The sequence below is a fragment of the Bufo bufo genome, chromosome 1 (assembly GCF_905171765.1).
Source record: "Bufo bufo chromosome 1, aBufBuf1.1, whole genome shotgun sequence".
In the NCBI taxonomy this organism is placed as follows: Eukaryota; Metazoa; Chordata; class Amphibia; order Anura; family Bufonidae; genus Bufo; species Bufo bufo.
The window spans coordinates 838,965,558-838,981,868 of record NC_053389.1 but is presented as its reverse complement, the minus strand read 5'-3'; the positions used below and the strand labels follow the sequence as shown (position 1 = coordinate 838,981,868).

The 16,311-nt window shown below is 48.9% G+C and overlaps 1 protein-coding gene across 1 annotated transcript; it reads right to left on the bottom strand.

The window, feature by feature from the left end:
• Positions 1-14,615: 14,615 nt before the first annotated feature.
• LOC120990584 (protein ANTAGONIST OF LIKE HETEROCHROMATIN PROTEIN 1-like) lies at positions 14,616-15,962 on the bottom strand. The gene has a single exon (XM_040419492.1). The coding sequence runs from the start codon at positions 15,960-15,962 to the stop codon at positions 14,616-14,618; it is 1,347 nt and encodes a 448-aa protein (XP_040275426.1).
• Between the last annotated feature and the right edge of the window lie 349 nt (positions 15,963-16,311).

The following is a 16,311-nucleotide window of genomic DNA, read 5'->3' as shown; positions in this document are numbered from 1 at the left end:
GCAGGTGTCAGTGTATGTACAAGATGGGGGGGAACGAGGCGATAGGTATAGGCTCACAGAACACAATCAATGATTATCATCTCCAGGTGCCTTCACCCACCCCCCGGCAGGCAGATCGCAAACAATTGAAGAGTCTGAGATGCTTCATTCATGTGGTCAGTGACCCTCAGCTCAATGGAAGAACACAATGGGGGGGGGGGGGAGGGGTGCACAACCCATCGCCGTTTCCTGTAACACCGCATGTTATCTGTTGTGGCGTCAGGATCATGTGTCCTTGTTCCGGTTTTGTGTGAAAATGCCGAGCTCAGCTTCCGAGCCCGACCCTTGCACTTCCTCAATGGAATCACGAGGTCTATTTCACAAGAGCAAGTTAAACAACCGATGTGGAGATGGGGACGTGGCAAAAAACACAATGGAGGCCAAATGTTCTGCTTCAGCGTAAAGGGGCACTCCAGCTTTATGGAAATGAAGCACATTCAAAGCCTAATGAAAAGCTTTGCCACTTCTGCATGTACTTCGTGTTTCGGTTCCTCACCACTTTCAAGATCTCTGTTTTCAGTGAACGGAAAACATTCTTCTCTACGTCCAGTGGCTTAAAACCTGTGCATAACATGATCCTTCCCACAGCTGAGGGTTTGTGACAATATAACCAGCCTTGGTTCTGACAGTGTGCTAAAGTGCATCAGTGTGGACCAGAACTGACTGTCTAGACGGGACCATTACAGCAAACCATCAGCGGTGTGAGAAGCACTAGGTCAGATTTCTGCCATCTTAAAAGGGTGTCCTCACCTGGGATCCTGATGGCATATTGCTAGGACTTGCCATCAATGTCAGATAGGTGCAGGTCCCCGATCTCCAGCACTAGGCTCCTGAAGTGAAGGAGAGCGCACACACGTGCGGCCACCCTCCGCTCACTGCGCACTTACTGGAACGGCCACAGTAATGAATTGAGAGCACCCGCGTGGTGTGCTCTTCTTCACTTTGGGGACCCTGTTCTCTAGGTAGGATAGGGTCTCAGGGGTGGGACCCACACCTGTCTGTCAATGCCCAGAGGGGAAACAGATCTTTAAACCAGAGAGGATACTGGAAAATTGCAGATCTTTTCATTATACAGTGATGTCCGATGCCTGATGAGAAGTGGGGAGCCATCGGGGGGGGGGGGGGGGGGGGGGGGGGGCTACTAGACAAGTGGAGCGAGATGTTCCCACTCATTATACCAGTCTAGCCCTGGCCTGCCCTTCATGATGACACCTTGTTCACATCTCGTTATTCTGTACATCAAGTGAATACATTTAGACATACAGCCAGGGGCGAACTGGGAACTTAAAGGTGGCCCTTGAAAAAAACCTAAATGTAGCCCCATGTTATAGACGGCGAGGTCCATGAAGGTGGGGCAACACAAGTAGGCGGGGCCAACAACACTGTAACACAGCACAGTATACTGCCCCAGCAGAACCAGATACCACAGTGCAGCACGGTATACTGCCCCAGCAGAACCAGATACCACAGTGCAGCACAGTATACCGCCCCAGCGGAACCAGATACCACAGTGCAGCACAATATACTGCCCCAGCAGAACCAGATACCACAGTGCAGCACAGTATACCGCCCCAGCGGAACCAGATACCACAGTGCAGCACAATATACTGCCCCAGCAGAACCAGATACCACAGTGCAGCACAATATACTGCCCCAGCAGAACCAGATACCACAGTGCAGCACGGTATACTGCCCCAGCAGAACCAGATACCACAGTGCAGCACAGTATACCGCCCCAGCGTAACCAGATACCACAGTGCAGCACAATATACCGCCCCAGCAGAACCAGATACCACAGTGCAGCACAGTATACCGCCCCAGCGGAACCAGATACCACAGTGCAGCACAATATACTGCCCCAGCAGAACCAGATACCACAGTGCAGCACAATATACCGCCCCAGCAGAACCAGATACCACAGTGCAGCACAATATACCGCCCCAGCAGAACCAGATACCACAGTGCAGCACAATATACTGCCCCAGCAGAACCAGATACCACAGTGCAGCACAATATACTGCCCCAGCAGAACCAGATACCACAGTGCAGCACAATATACTGCCCCAGCAGAACCAGATACCACAGTGCAGCAAAATATACTGCCCCAGCAGAACAAGGTACCACAGTGCAGCACAATATACTGCCCCAGCAGAACCAGATACCACAGTGCAGCACAATATACCGCCCCAGCAGAACCAGATACCACAGTGCAGCACAATATACTGCCCCAGCAGAACCAGATACCACAGTGCAGCACAATATACGGCCCCAGCAGAACCAGATACCACAGTGCAGCACAATATACTGCCCCAGCAGAACCAGATACCACAGTGCAGCACAATATACCGCCCCAGCAGAACCAGATACCACAGTGCAGCACAATATACCGCCCCAGCAGAACCAGATACCACAGTGCAGCACAATATACTGCCCCAGCAGTACCAGATACCACAGTGCAGCACAATATACTGCCCCAGCAGAACCAGATACCACAGTGCAGCACAATATACTGCCCCAGCAGAACCAGATACCACAGTGCAGCAAAATATACTGCCCCAGCAGAACAAGGTACCACAGTGCAGCACAATATACTGCCCCAGCAGAACCAGATACCACAGTGCAGCACAATATACCGCCCCAGCAGAACCAGATACCACAGTGCAGCACAATATACCGCCCCAGCAGAACCAGATACCACAGTGCAGCACAATATACCGCCCCAGCAGAACCAGATACCACAGTGCAGCACAATATACCGCCCCAGCAGAACCAGATACCACAGTGCAGCACAATATACCGCCCCAGCAGAACCAGATACCACAGTGCAGCACAATATACCGCCCCAGCAGAACCAGATACCACAGTGCAGCACAATATACCGCCCCAGCAGAACCAGACACCACAGTGCAGCACAATATACCGCCCCAGCAGAACCAGATACCACAGTGCAGCATAATATACTGCCCCAGCAGAACCAGATACCACAGAGCAGCACAATATACTGCCCCAGCAGAACCATATACCACAGTGCAGCACAATATACCGCCCCAGCAGAACCAGATACCACAGAGCAGCACAATATACTGCCCCAGCAGAACCATATACCACAGTGCAGCACAATATACCGCCCCAGCAGAACCAGATACCACAGTGCAGCACAATATACTGCCACCCCTGCTGCAGTATTCAACTGTATCACCGTCCTGAGGACTTAATTTCAGGAGGACTCCTGCGGCTGCCGGCCAGCTGTGTAAGTATAGGTATTAATGCTGAGAGCTTCAGATCTTTATGTACCTGGCCAGCGGTGTAAGAAGAGCTGTAGAGCCACCGCCTGTAGAGAAGGCCCATACATTACAGGCCTCACAGCCGCCATACATACAGATGTGTACTACAGCTGTGATATAACACATCATAGAGCCACCGCCTGTAGAGAAGGCCCATACATTACAGGCCTCACAGCCGCCATACATACAGACGTGTACTACAGCTGTGATATAGCACATCATAGAGCCACCGCCTGTAGAGAAGGCAGATACATTACAGGCCTCACAGCCGCCATACATACAGTCGTGTACTACAGCTGTGATATAACACATCATAGAGCCACCGCCTGTAGAGAAGGCCCATACATTACAGGCCTCACAGCCGCCATACATACAGATGTGTACTACAGCTGTGATATAACACATCATAGAGCCACCGCCTGTAGAGAAGGCAGATACATTACAGGCCTCACAGCCGCCATACATACAGACGTGTACTACAGCTGTGATATAGCACATCATAGAGCCACCGCCTGTAGAGAAGGCAGATACATTACAGGCCTCACAGCCGCCATACATACAGTCGTGTACTACAGCTGTGATATAACACATCATAGAGCCACCGCCTGTAGAGAAGGCCCATACATTACAGGCCTCACAGCCGCCATACATACAGATGTGTACTACAGCTGTGATATAACACATCATAGAGCCACCGCCTGTAGAGAAGGCAGATACATTACAGGCCTCACAGCCGCCATACATACAGACGTGTACTACAGCTGTGATATAGCACATCATAGAGCCACCGCCTGTAGAGAAGGCCCATACATTACAGGCCTCACAGCCTCCATACATACAGACGTGTACTACAGCTGTGATATAACACATCATAGAGCCACCGCCTGTAGAGAAGGCCCATACATTACAGGCCTCACAGCCTCCATACATACAGACGTGTACTACAGCTGTGATATAACACATCATAGAGCCACGGCCTGTAGAGAAGGCCCATACATTACAGGCCTCACAGCCGCCATACATACAGATGTGTACTACAGCTGTGATATAACACATCATAGAGCCACCGCCTGTAGAGAAGGCAGATACATTACAGGCCTCACAGCCGCCATACATACAGATGTGTACTACAGCTGTGATATAACACATCATAGAGCCACCGCCTGTAGAGAAGGCAGATACATTACAGGCCTCACAGCCGCCATACATACAGATGTGTACTACAGCTGTGATATAGCACATCATAGAGCCACCGCCTGTAGAGAAGGCCCATACATTACAGGCCTCACAGCCGCCATACATACAGATGTGTACTACAGCTGTGATATAACACATCATAGAGCCACCGCCTGTAGAGAAGGCCCATACATTACAGGCCTTACAGCCGCCATACATACAGACGTGTACTACAGCTGTGATATAACACATCATAGAGCCACCGCCTGTAGAGATAGCCCATACATTACAGGCCTCACAGCCGCCATACATACAGATGTGTACTACAGCTGTGATATAGCACATCATAGAGCCACAGTCTGTAGAGAAGGCCCATACATTACAGGCCTCACAGCCGCCATACATACAGATGTGTACTACAGCTGTGATATAGCACATCATAGAGCCACCGCCTGTAGAGAAGGCCCATACATTACAGGCCTCACAGCCGCCATACATACAGACGTGTACTACAGCTGTGATATAACACATCATAGAGCCACCGCCTGTAGAGAAGGCCCATACATTACAGGCCTCACAGCCGCCATACATACAGACGTGTACTACAGCTGTGATATAGCACATCATAGAGCCACCGCCTGTAGAGAAGGCCCATACATTACAGGCCTCACAGCCTCCATACATACAGACGTGTACTACAGCTGTGATATAGCACATCATAGAGCCACCGCCTGTAGAGAAGGCCCATACATAACAGGCCTCACAGCCGCCATACATACAGACGTGTACTACAGCTGTGATATAACACATCATAGAGCCACGGCCTGTAGAGAAGGCCCATACATTACAGGCCTCACAGCCGCCATACATACAGATGTGTACTACAGCTGTGATATAACACATCATAGAGCCACCGCCTGTAGAGAAGGCCCATACATTACAGGCCTCACAGCCGCCATACATACAGACGTGTACTACAGCTGTGATATAACACATCATAGAGCCACCGCCTGTAGAGAAGGCCCATACATTACAGGCCTCACAGCCTCCATACATACAGAGGTGTACTACAGCTGTGATATAACACATCATAGAGCCACCGCCTGTAGAGAAGGCAGATACATTACAGGCCTCACAGCCGCCATACATACAGATGTGTACTACAGCTGTGATATAACACATCATAGTGCCACCGCCTGTAGAGAAGGCCCATACATTACAGGCCTCACAGCCTCCATACATACAGATGTGTACTACAGCTGTGATATAACACATCATAGAGCCACCGCCTGTAGAGAAGGTCCATACATTACAGGCCTCACAGCCGCCATACATACAGATGTGTACTACAGCTGTGATATAGCACATCATAGAGCCACCGCCTGTAGAGATAGCCCATACATTACAGGCCTCACAGCCTCCATACATACAGATGTGTACTACAGCTGTGATATAACACATCATAGAGCCACCGCCTGTAGAGAAGGTCCATACATTACAGGCCTCACAGCCGCCATACATACAGACGTGTACTACAGCTGTGATATAACACATCATAGAGCCACCGCCTGTAGAGAAGGCAGATACATTACAGGCCTCACAGCCGCCATACATACAGACGTGTACTACAGCTGTGATATAACACATCATAGAGCCACCGCCTGTAGAGAAGGCCCATACATTACAGGCCTCACAGCCTCCATACATACAGACGTGTACTACAGCTGTGATATAACACATCATAGAGCCACCGCCTGTAGAGATAGCCCATACATTACAGGCCTCACAGCCGCCATACATACAAATGTGTACTACAGCTGTGATAGAACACATTATAGAGCCACCGCCTGTAGAGAAGGCCCATACATTACAGGCCTCACAGCCGCCATACATACAGATGTGTACTACAGCTGTGATATAGCACATCATAGAGCCACCGCCTGTAGAGATAGCCCATACATTACAGGCCTCACAGCCTCCATACATACAGACGTGTACTACAGCTGTGATATAACACATCATAGAGCCACCGCCTGTAGAGATAGCCCATACATTACAGGCCTCACAGCCGCCATACATACAGATGTGTACTACAGCTGTGATATAACACATCATAGTGCCACCGCCTGTAGAGATAGCCCATACATTACAGGCCTCACAGCCTCCATACATACAGATGTGTACTACAGCTGTGATATAACACATCATAGTGCCACCGCCTGTAGAGATAGCCCATACATTACAGGCCTCACAGCCTCCATACATACAGATGTGTACTACAGCTGTGATATAACACATCATAGAGCCACCGCCTGTAGAGATAGCCCATACATTACAGGCCTCACAGCCGCCATACATACAGATGTGTACTACAGCTGTGATATAACACATCATAGAGCCACCGCCTGTAGAGAAGGCCCATACATTACAGGCCTCACAGCCTCCATACATACAGACGTGTACTACAGCTGTGATATAACACATCATAGAGCCACCGCCTGTAGAGAAGGCCCATACATTACAGGCCTCACAGCCTCCATACATACAGATGTGTACTACAGCTGTGATATAACACATCATAGAGCCACCGCCTGTAGAGAAGGCCCATACATTACAGGCCTCACAGCCGCCATACATACAGATGTGTACTACAGCTGTGATATAACACATCATAGAGCCACCGCCTGTAGAGAAGGCAGATACATTACAGGCCTCACAGCCGCCATACATACAGATGTGTACTACAGCTGTGATATAGCACATCATAGAGCCACCGCCTGTAGAGAAGGCCCATACATTACAGGCCTCACAGCCTCCATACATACAGACGTGTACTACAGCTGTGATATAACACATCATAGAGCCACCGCCTGTAGAGAAGGCCCATACATTACAGGCCTCACAGCCGCCATACATACAGATGTGTACTACAGCTGTGATATAACACATCATAGTGCCACCGCCTGTAGAGATAGCCCATACATTACAGGCCTCACAGCCGCCATACATACAGATGTGTACTACAGCTGTGATATAACACATCATAGAGCCACCGCCTGTAGAGAAGGCCCATACATTACAGGCCTCACAGCCGCCATACATACAGATGTGTACTACAGCTGTGATATAGCACATCATAGAGCCACCGTCTGTAGAGAAGGCCCATACATTACAGGCCTCACAGCCGCCATACATACAGATGTGTACTACAGCTGTGATATAGCACATCATAGAGCCACCGCCTGTAGAGAAGGCCCATACATTACAGGCCTCACAGCCGCCATACATACAGACGTGTACTACAGCTGTGATATCACACATCATAGAGCCACCGCCTGTAGAGAAGGCCCATACATTACAGGCCTCACAGCCGCCATACATACAGACGTGTACTACAGCTGTGATATAGCACATCATAGAGCCACCGCCTGTAGAGAAGGCCCATACATTACAGGCCTCACAGCCTCCATACATACAGACGTGTACTACAGCTGTGATATAGCACATCATAGAGCCACCGCCTGTAGAGAAGGCCCATACATAACAGGCCTCACAGCCGCCATACATACAGACGTGTACTACAGCTGTGATATAACACATCATAGAGCCACGGCCTGTAGAGAAGGCCCATACATTACAGGCCTCACAGCCGCCATACATACAAATGTGTACTACAGCTGTGATAGAACACATTATAGAGCCACCGCCTGTAGAGAAGGCCTATACATTACAGGCCTCACAGCCGCCATACATACAGATGTGTACTACAGCTGTGATATAGCACATCATAGAGCCACTGCCTGTAGAGAAGGCCCATACATTACAGGCCTCACAGCCGCCATACATACAGACGTGTACTACAGCTGTGATATAGCACATCATAGAGCCACCGCCTGTAGAGAAGGCCCATACATTACAGGCCTCACAGCCGCCATACATACAGATGTGTACTACAGCTGTGATATAACACATTATAGAGCCACCGCCTGTAGAGAAGGCCCATACATTACAGGCCTCACAGCCGCCATACATACAGATGTGTACTACAGCTGTGATATAACACATCATAGAGCCACCGCCTGTAGAGAAGGCAGATACATTACAGGCCTCACAGCCGCCATACATACAGAGGTGTACTACAGCTGTGATATAGCACATCATAGAGCCACCGCCTGTAGAGATAGCCCATACATTACAGGCCTCACAGCCGCCATACATACAGAGGTGTACTACAGCTGTGATATAACACATCATAGAGCCACCGCCTGTAGAGAAGGCCCATACATTACAGACATGTACGGTATATACATTGTATGACTGTTGTACTGAGCACATTATTGCGGGTATAAATACCCGCTATATAAATAACAATTCATCCCTATGTGATGAGGTTCTGAAACTTCGAAGTTTCAGTTCCATATTTCATTTTCCGTAATGACTGTCAGAGGCTGAACCCTTGTCCTTACCTCGTCCTGCTCACATTACATCAGTGTATGGCCACCTTCACACCAGCGCCTCCAGCTCCGTGTGGGAGAAGTATTTCCCAGACCGAGCACTGCTCCTCTGAAGTGAACTCACAGCAATATAATGAATTATGATGCTGTGAATTCCCACAGCATCTGTAGTCGGTGCATTGTGAGTACAGGACACGGCATTACGGGAGTACAGGACACGGCATTACGGGAGTACAGGACACGGCATTACGGGAGTACAGGACACGGCATTACGGGAGTACAGGACGCGGCATTACGGGAGTACAGGACGCGGCATTACGGGAGTACAGGACGCGGCATTACGTTAGTACAGGACACGGCATTACGGGAGTACCGGACACGGCATTACGGGAGTACCGGACACGGCATTACGGGAGTACCGGACACGGCATTACGGGAGTACCGGACACGGCATTACGGGAGTACCGGACAAGGCATTACGGGAGTACAGGACACGGCATTACGGGAGTACAGGACACGGCATTACGGGAGTACAGGACACGGCCTTACGGGAGTACAGGACAAGGCATTACGGGAGTACAGGACAAGGCATTACGGGAGTACAGGACAAGGCATTACGGGAGTACAGGACACGGCATTACGGGAGTACAGGACAAGGCATTACGGGAGTACAGGACAAGGCATTACGGGAGTACAGGACACGGCATTACGGGAGTACCGGACACGGCATTACGGGAGTACAGGGCACTGCATTACGGGAGTACAGGACACGGCCTTACGGGAGTACAGGACAAGGCATTACGGGAGTACAGGACAAGGCATTACGGGAGTACAGGACACGGCATTACGGGAGTACAGGACACGGCATTACGGGAGTACCGGACACGGCATTACGGGAGTACAGGACAAGGCATTAAGGGAGTACAGGACAAGGCATTACGGGAGTACAGGACACGGCATTACGGGAGTACAGGACACGGCATTACGGGAGTACAGGACACGGCATTACGGGAGTACAGGACACGGCATTACGGGAGTACAGGACAAGGCATTACGTAAATACAGGACCCGGCATTACGCGAGTACCGGACACAGCATTACGTGAGTACCGGACACGGCATTACGTGAGTACCGGACACGGCATTACGTGAGTACCGGACACGGCATTACGTGAGTACCGGACACGGAATTACGTCACCAGCGTCGATCACACTCGTGTCACAAGGGCCCCCCTGTAAAGAACATTCTGAGGGCCCACTGTAAAGCTCCATGCATATAATATCTGCTCAAACACAGGCAGCAGTAGCGAGATGCTACAGGATGATTATGGGGGCCCCTGTATGGACTTTTAGCAGGCAGGTCGCTGGAAAAGAGGCTGTCAACTGGCCTGACACTGTGCCTAGAAGTCATCTCAGCCACCAGATGCATCTATAGTAATAAACTTTAAAATGAACATAGGCTGAGTGAGATGCTGCACGCTGCCCATCTTGATTTAGTGCAGTCAATGCCGGTCACGGCGGGGAGTAGGGGACAATGACAGTTACCCCAGATAGCAGGGAGCAGGTCACCACCTAACGCAACCCTGAAATCTCCCTAGACTCCTAGTGCATGAGCTGCCTCTGAAGGTAAGGGGGCTCATGCTCACCAACCTAGGACCCTAGGTATCCCTGCTATGCCCTAAGACTGAAGACAGGGCAGAGACCACCCATTCATCCAACACCACGGATGAATGGTGTCTCCAGGGGCCCAGTAGCTGGCAGGGTGCAAGACTTTAGGAGAAAACAGTACGGCAGGTAAATAGCACAGCAACACAACATACACCAGGTGGGGGAGGAATAACAGAAACACACCGGAGGGGACACACAGCCAGGGCAAGGTAAACAATATAACAAATAAGGATGGCTCACACAGACAGGAACATTCAGCCAGGGAGCACAGCTCCTGCACAGACTGACAAGCAACCTCTGACCTCAGGCTCCAACACACCAACATATAAGGAGGCCAGAGGTCACACCACTAATCATTAACCCTGTGTAAACCAAAATGGGGAAGCACCACAACCAAGGAAAAATGCCTCACATGCAAACCACCCGCACGTGCAGACACAGAGTCACGACCTTACCAAGGGTCGTGACAATGCCAGGTGCCACTTGTGCAGAGGCTGGGGGACTAGGAGCCCACCGAGGGATTCACCTGTTCCCCTGTGGGCCAGACGGAGCCTGGGTGCAGCCTGTGGTGTGAAGGAGGCGTAACAGCAATATCTATAGAAGTGAAGGCCTGGGAAGTATCGGGGCAGAACTTGCTGCTGTGATGCTGGATTATCTGAACCCAGAAAAGTGATGAAAAGCAGAAGTCTAGAGCTCCAGAGCAGCGCCCACAAGACCTGGTTTTTATTAGTGTTGATCACGAATATTCGAATCTCAAATTTTTATCGCGAATATAGGTACTTCGAAAATTCGTGAATATTTTGAATATAGTGATATATATTCGTAATTTCGAATATTCTATTTTTTTTTTAAATCAGTACACATGATCCCTCCCTGCTTCTAGCTTGTGGGCCAATGAGAAGGCTGCAGTATATTTGACTTTAGGAGTAGTGCTGTTTGCGAATTTTCGTGATGCAAATTTTTGTAATCCGAACTTTTATTGCGAATTTTCAACTTACAACTATTAGACAAAGAAGATTATAGCACTATATTAGCTAAATTGCTCTATATTCATTTTTTTTTTTTTCGAATATTCGCTATATTGCTATAACTTCATTTTTTCGAATATTCGTAATATTCTAAAACTAGAATATATAGCAATATAGCGAATATTCGAAAAAAAACTAATATAGAGCAATTTAGCTAATATAGTGCTATAATCTTCATTGTCTAATAGTTGTAATTTTTTTCTCATCTGAAGTTCAGATTGGAAAAAAAAAATGATTATAGAACTATATTAGCTAAATTGCTCTATATTCGTTTTTTTCGAATATTTGCTATATATTCTTGTTTTAGAATATTACGAATATTCGAAAAAACAAAGTTATAGCAATATAGTGAATATTCGATAAAAATATAAAAAGAATATAGAGCAATTTAGCTAATATAGTGCTATAATCTTCTTTGTCTAATAGTTATAATTTGAAAAATTACGAAAATTCGCATATTACACGATCATTACCTTGCCGATTTTTCCAGTAAAAATATCGTAGAATATAACGAATACTCGAATTTGCGAATATTCTATAAAATATTCGCAAATTATATCGCAAATTCGAATATGACCCCTGCCGCTTATCACCATGACTGTGCTGCATCTCTATATTTCATTATAGGAAAAAATGTAATCAAAACTTTGAGTGTCACAAAAACTCATACAACATGGAAGTTACGTATGCAGAAAAGGACGCCTGCATTTTAGGAAACCAGAGAGGATGTGCTGGGAGAATACCATGACTTGTGCATCGCCGCCATCCCCGCCGAATGAAACCACGGTGTGTGATCATTACAATATAATTGATGCCCAGTGAGACAGGAACTACTACAGTGTCTGCGCCTGTTTTAGACAGTCCTACTTTTGTTGCCTTTGTGGCTTTATTTATGTAGGTGCGCCTTTTTTTGTGCCTGAATTAGTCACAAAAACAGTCTGATTTCTACTCCACCCCAGGGCTGGCGCACTTTTCTTCGTCTGTGAAGTGCGACTTTTTTGCATTAAAGTTGCTCTTTCCTGGAGACGTGCGACTTTCCTCAGATGTGACTTTTTTATGCACAAATACATGAGACCGCTCTTAGTGAATATGAACCGGTCTAACTTAAAAACAACCACCAGGGGGCAGACTAATAGCGATACAATGAGTCAATATCATCAACAGATGTGCGACTTTTAATAAATACTTCGCAAATGAAAGACAGATGAATGAAATACAACGGTGTCCAGGGAGCTTGATAAGTGTGGTGCTATATGTTAGGACCTTCGTACTGTCCCCCTGCTGACAGATAGGAGGTAAGTGAAGGTTTATGCAGCTATTTAGGAGCTTCACCCGTTACACCCATATGAATACGAGGGCCTGTGAATAATACAGCGACTGTGGAGTCAGGCGACTTTCATACTAGTGATTTTAGATCCGGCAGGGAACAGCTTCCGCATCTCTCTGCATGCCGGCACTGCTGGATCTTTTGTGGCCCCACTGAAATGAACGGGTTGGCGCCTAACTACGCTGGCTCTTCCTGCTGGGACGTCAGACCTGTGTTGTGGCCAATCAGATGTCTCTCCCTGGAAACTCCTATCTCCTTCCATACGGCTTTATTCACATCTGTATTAGAAGCCTCCGTCTCAGATAAATGCCATAGAATGATGGACACCACGATGGACCCATTACTAGTCAGGCTTAGTCTGTCATGAAGGCCAGAGAATGGAAGCCTGCAGCTGCATCCCCCTTCTCATGTAGTTACTGTGATGATGAAGAAGGTGGTTTGTGCACATTCACAGGCTTCTGGATTACCGCCATGTGGCATTATACTGTATTTAAGTACATTGTACTGTATTGTCAAAGGAAGAATGATAATAATAAAAGGGGCTCTACGTGAGAGAGCGATTTATCCCTCCTGTTCCAATATCTGAGAGTGAGGGCTCGGATACCTGCCACCCGTGCACTGCAGTAGCAGGCACACTCATATATACCAGGCTGTGCTGTGGCCCCTTCATTTTGCTGATCAGTGAGGGCCCCAGGACTCAGATAATCACAGAAATAGATGATGGGACCTCCTTAAAGGGGTTGTCCCATTATGATAACTTAACTGTCTGATAGGCAGGAGAGCAGGTGCCCATGCTCCCCAGCGGAGTGGCCGCCCACATCCAGCCGAGCGCTTGTATTTGGCTATCTCCGGCAGTCCAACAGTGTAGAATGGCGTGGCGGACACACATTCAAATGGAGAGGCACTGGCCACTGTTCTTGAGATTGTTAGTGGCCCCAGCAGTCGGGCCCCTGCCGATCAGACAAATATCCCCTATCCTGTGGGACAACCCCTCTCACGTGCATTACTTTTGATCATGGTAGGAATAGTGCAGCCTGTTCTATCCTATCCAGAGGTAAAAAGAGCAGAACCCATTATAGGCCAATGGGCAAAACAGAATGGATCTTGCACAACCATAAACTATCCACATCAGTCTTTATGGCCATCGAAAACCTCGACTGCATGGAGTCTAGCTAGAGGGAATCTACTCAAGCAGCACAGTGCAACTAGTATCGCAGCTCATTTACAGCATCATGGTGGCTCAGTGGTTAGCGGTGGCTCAGCGGCTAGGGGTGGCTCAGTGGTTAGCGGCGGCTCAGTGGTTAGCGGTGGCCCAGCGGCTAGGGGTTTCCCAGTGGTTATCACTGGTGCCTTGCAGCACTTGAATCTGAACAAGGACAACATAAGCATGAAGTTTGTATATTCTATCCGTGTTTCCCTCCACACTCCAGACATCCTTGATAGGGAATTTAGATTGTGAGCTCCCGGGGACAGTGAGAGATAATGTCTGTACAGTTCTGCAGAATATGTCAGCACTATACAAGTAAAATAAATTGCCCACGTTGCCTAAAGAGGCATGTGGTTTGGGGTTTCAGAGCTGCTTATAGGTCATGATATTTAGAACGGCTGTCATGATATGGTATTATTAACCGTTTGGAACGTCACAATCCAGCATTCTGTGCCCGTACATGTTTGGCCAGAGCATCTCGGATCCCCTCAGATGTTCCTTCTGGCTCCAAGTCATCCTCGTCACACTCACTTGGCTGTTCTAACTCTTCCTCGAAGGCTTCTTCAGACCAATGCTCTTGGAACGGATCTCCACGGGACTCACAGATATTATGGAGTGTGCAGCAAGCGGCAATTAAAGTGGGAAGAAATGAGGGATCCGAGTCACTGTGTTTCAACAGACAACACCAACGACCCTTGAGGCGTCCAAAAGCGACTTGTGCCACACTAAGGATGGCCGAAAACTGCACATTCAGTTCTGAACGCTCTGGATTCGACTCTTTAGAGAAGGGCGTCATCAGCCAGGGCAGCAGGGGATATGAGCGGGACCCTAACAAGTGGATGGGTATGTCGACTCCATCCACGCAGTACGTTGTGTTAGGGAACAGAGTTCCTTCCATACCCGACTCATAAAGCTCAGAAGTCAATAAGACCTGAGTGTCGGAGAGGTTTCCAGGACTTCCAATATTTAGATCCCAGAAGCAATGGTCGGAGTCTACCACAGCCTGGAGAACCACAGAATGCCAACCTTTGGTATTGAAATACTGACCGGCACGTTCCTGAGGGGGGTGTACAACGACATGGAAAGTGCCTATGACCCCGGCCAGCTGGGGTGTGCCAAAATGTCGCTCAAAGCCCTTCATTGTGTCACGCAGAACGTCTCCTTGAGGAATGGAAATGAACTTGGGGGTCAGAAAGGAGACCACCGCCTGGCAAACGTCCCGGACAACCTTACAAATAGTTGAATGTGAGACTCCAAAGATTTTCTCAATGGCTCGATATTCACATGAAGAACCAAGACGCCATAAAGTCATGGCCAAGCGTACTTCTGCCGGGAGGGTGTGGCGTACGTTGGAGTCCATTTTCTCAATGACTGGCCGAAGCTGATCGCACAAATAAACGAAAGTGGACTTTGTCACTCGAAAGCTCTCGATCCAGTCAGAGCTGGTCAAGGCTTTCTCCATCATGGTGCTCCAGAGCGCCGAGGGCTGAAAGTGACCGCCCTGCCACTCGGTAATTGGTGCAGTCGATGTGGCGGACACTCCACTGCCGCTCAACAGTCGGGTCGTCGCCAGGACAGCAAAGCGCAGGCTCTCCCTCGCCTTGGAACGCTGGAAACGGGAAATTCTCCTTTGACGTTCATATTCACGTCTTCTTCTTTCCTTCATCAGGCGGACATAATAGAAGGAGCAGAGCGCCACCGTCCCTGCGCACAACTCCCGGAGACCCCCACCTATATGCATCTCCTCATCATTTGGAGGGTGGCTCTCCTGAGCGTCCATGTTGTCAGATGCCCTCAGACCATTAATAAGGGAAGTGGTGAATGGGGGACCTGAGAACATGAAACCTGCACCTCCCACTCACCATGAACAGCCCACCACAAGGACCCCCGGGCTGATTCTGGGGCAGTAAGATGGCGGCCGCCTCAGGTCCTCAAGTCTTTTACTCGCGTTTCCCGCCCACGATCGGAGGCGTTGTTTTCAAGGGGCGTGGCCAGCGCTTCGCCTACTTTCCCGCCTTTTCTTCAGGGCGTCCTGCTACCTCGGTCAGGGAACCGCAGTTGGTCCGTGATTACCACCCTTCTGATATTCCGGTGTCTCCGGTGTTTGCTCACCTTAGGATAGCTGCGCG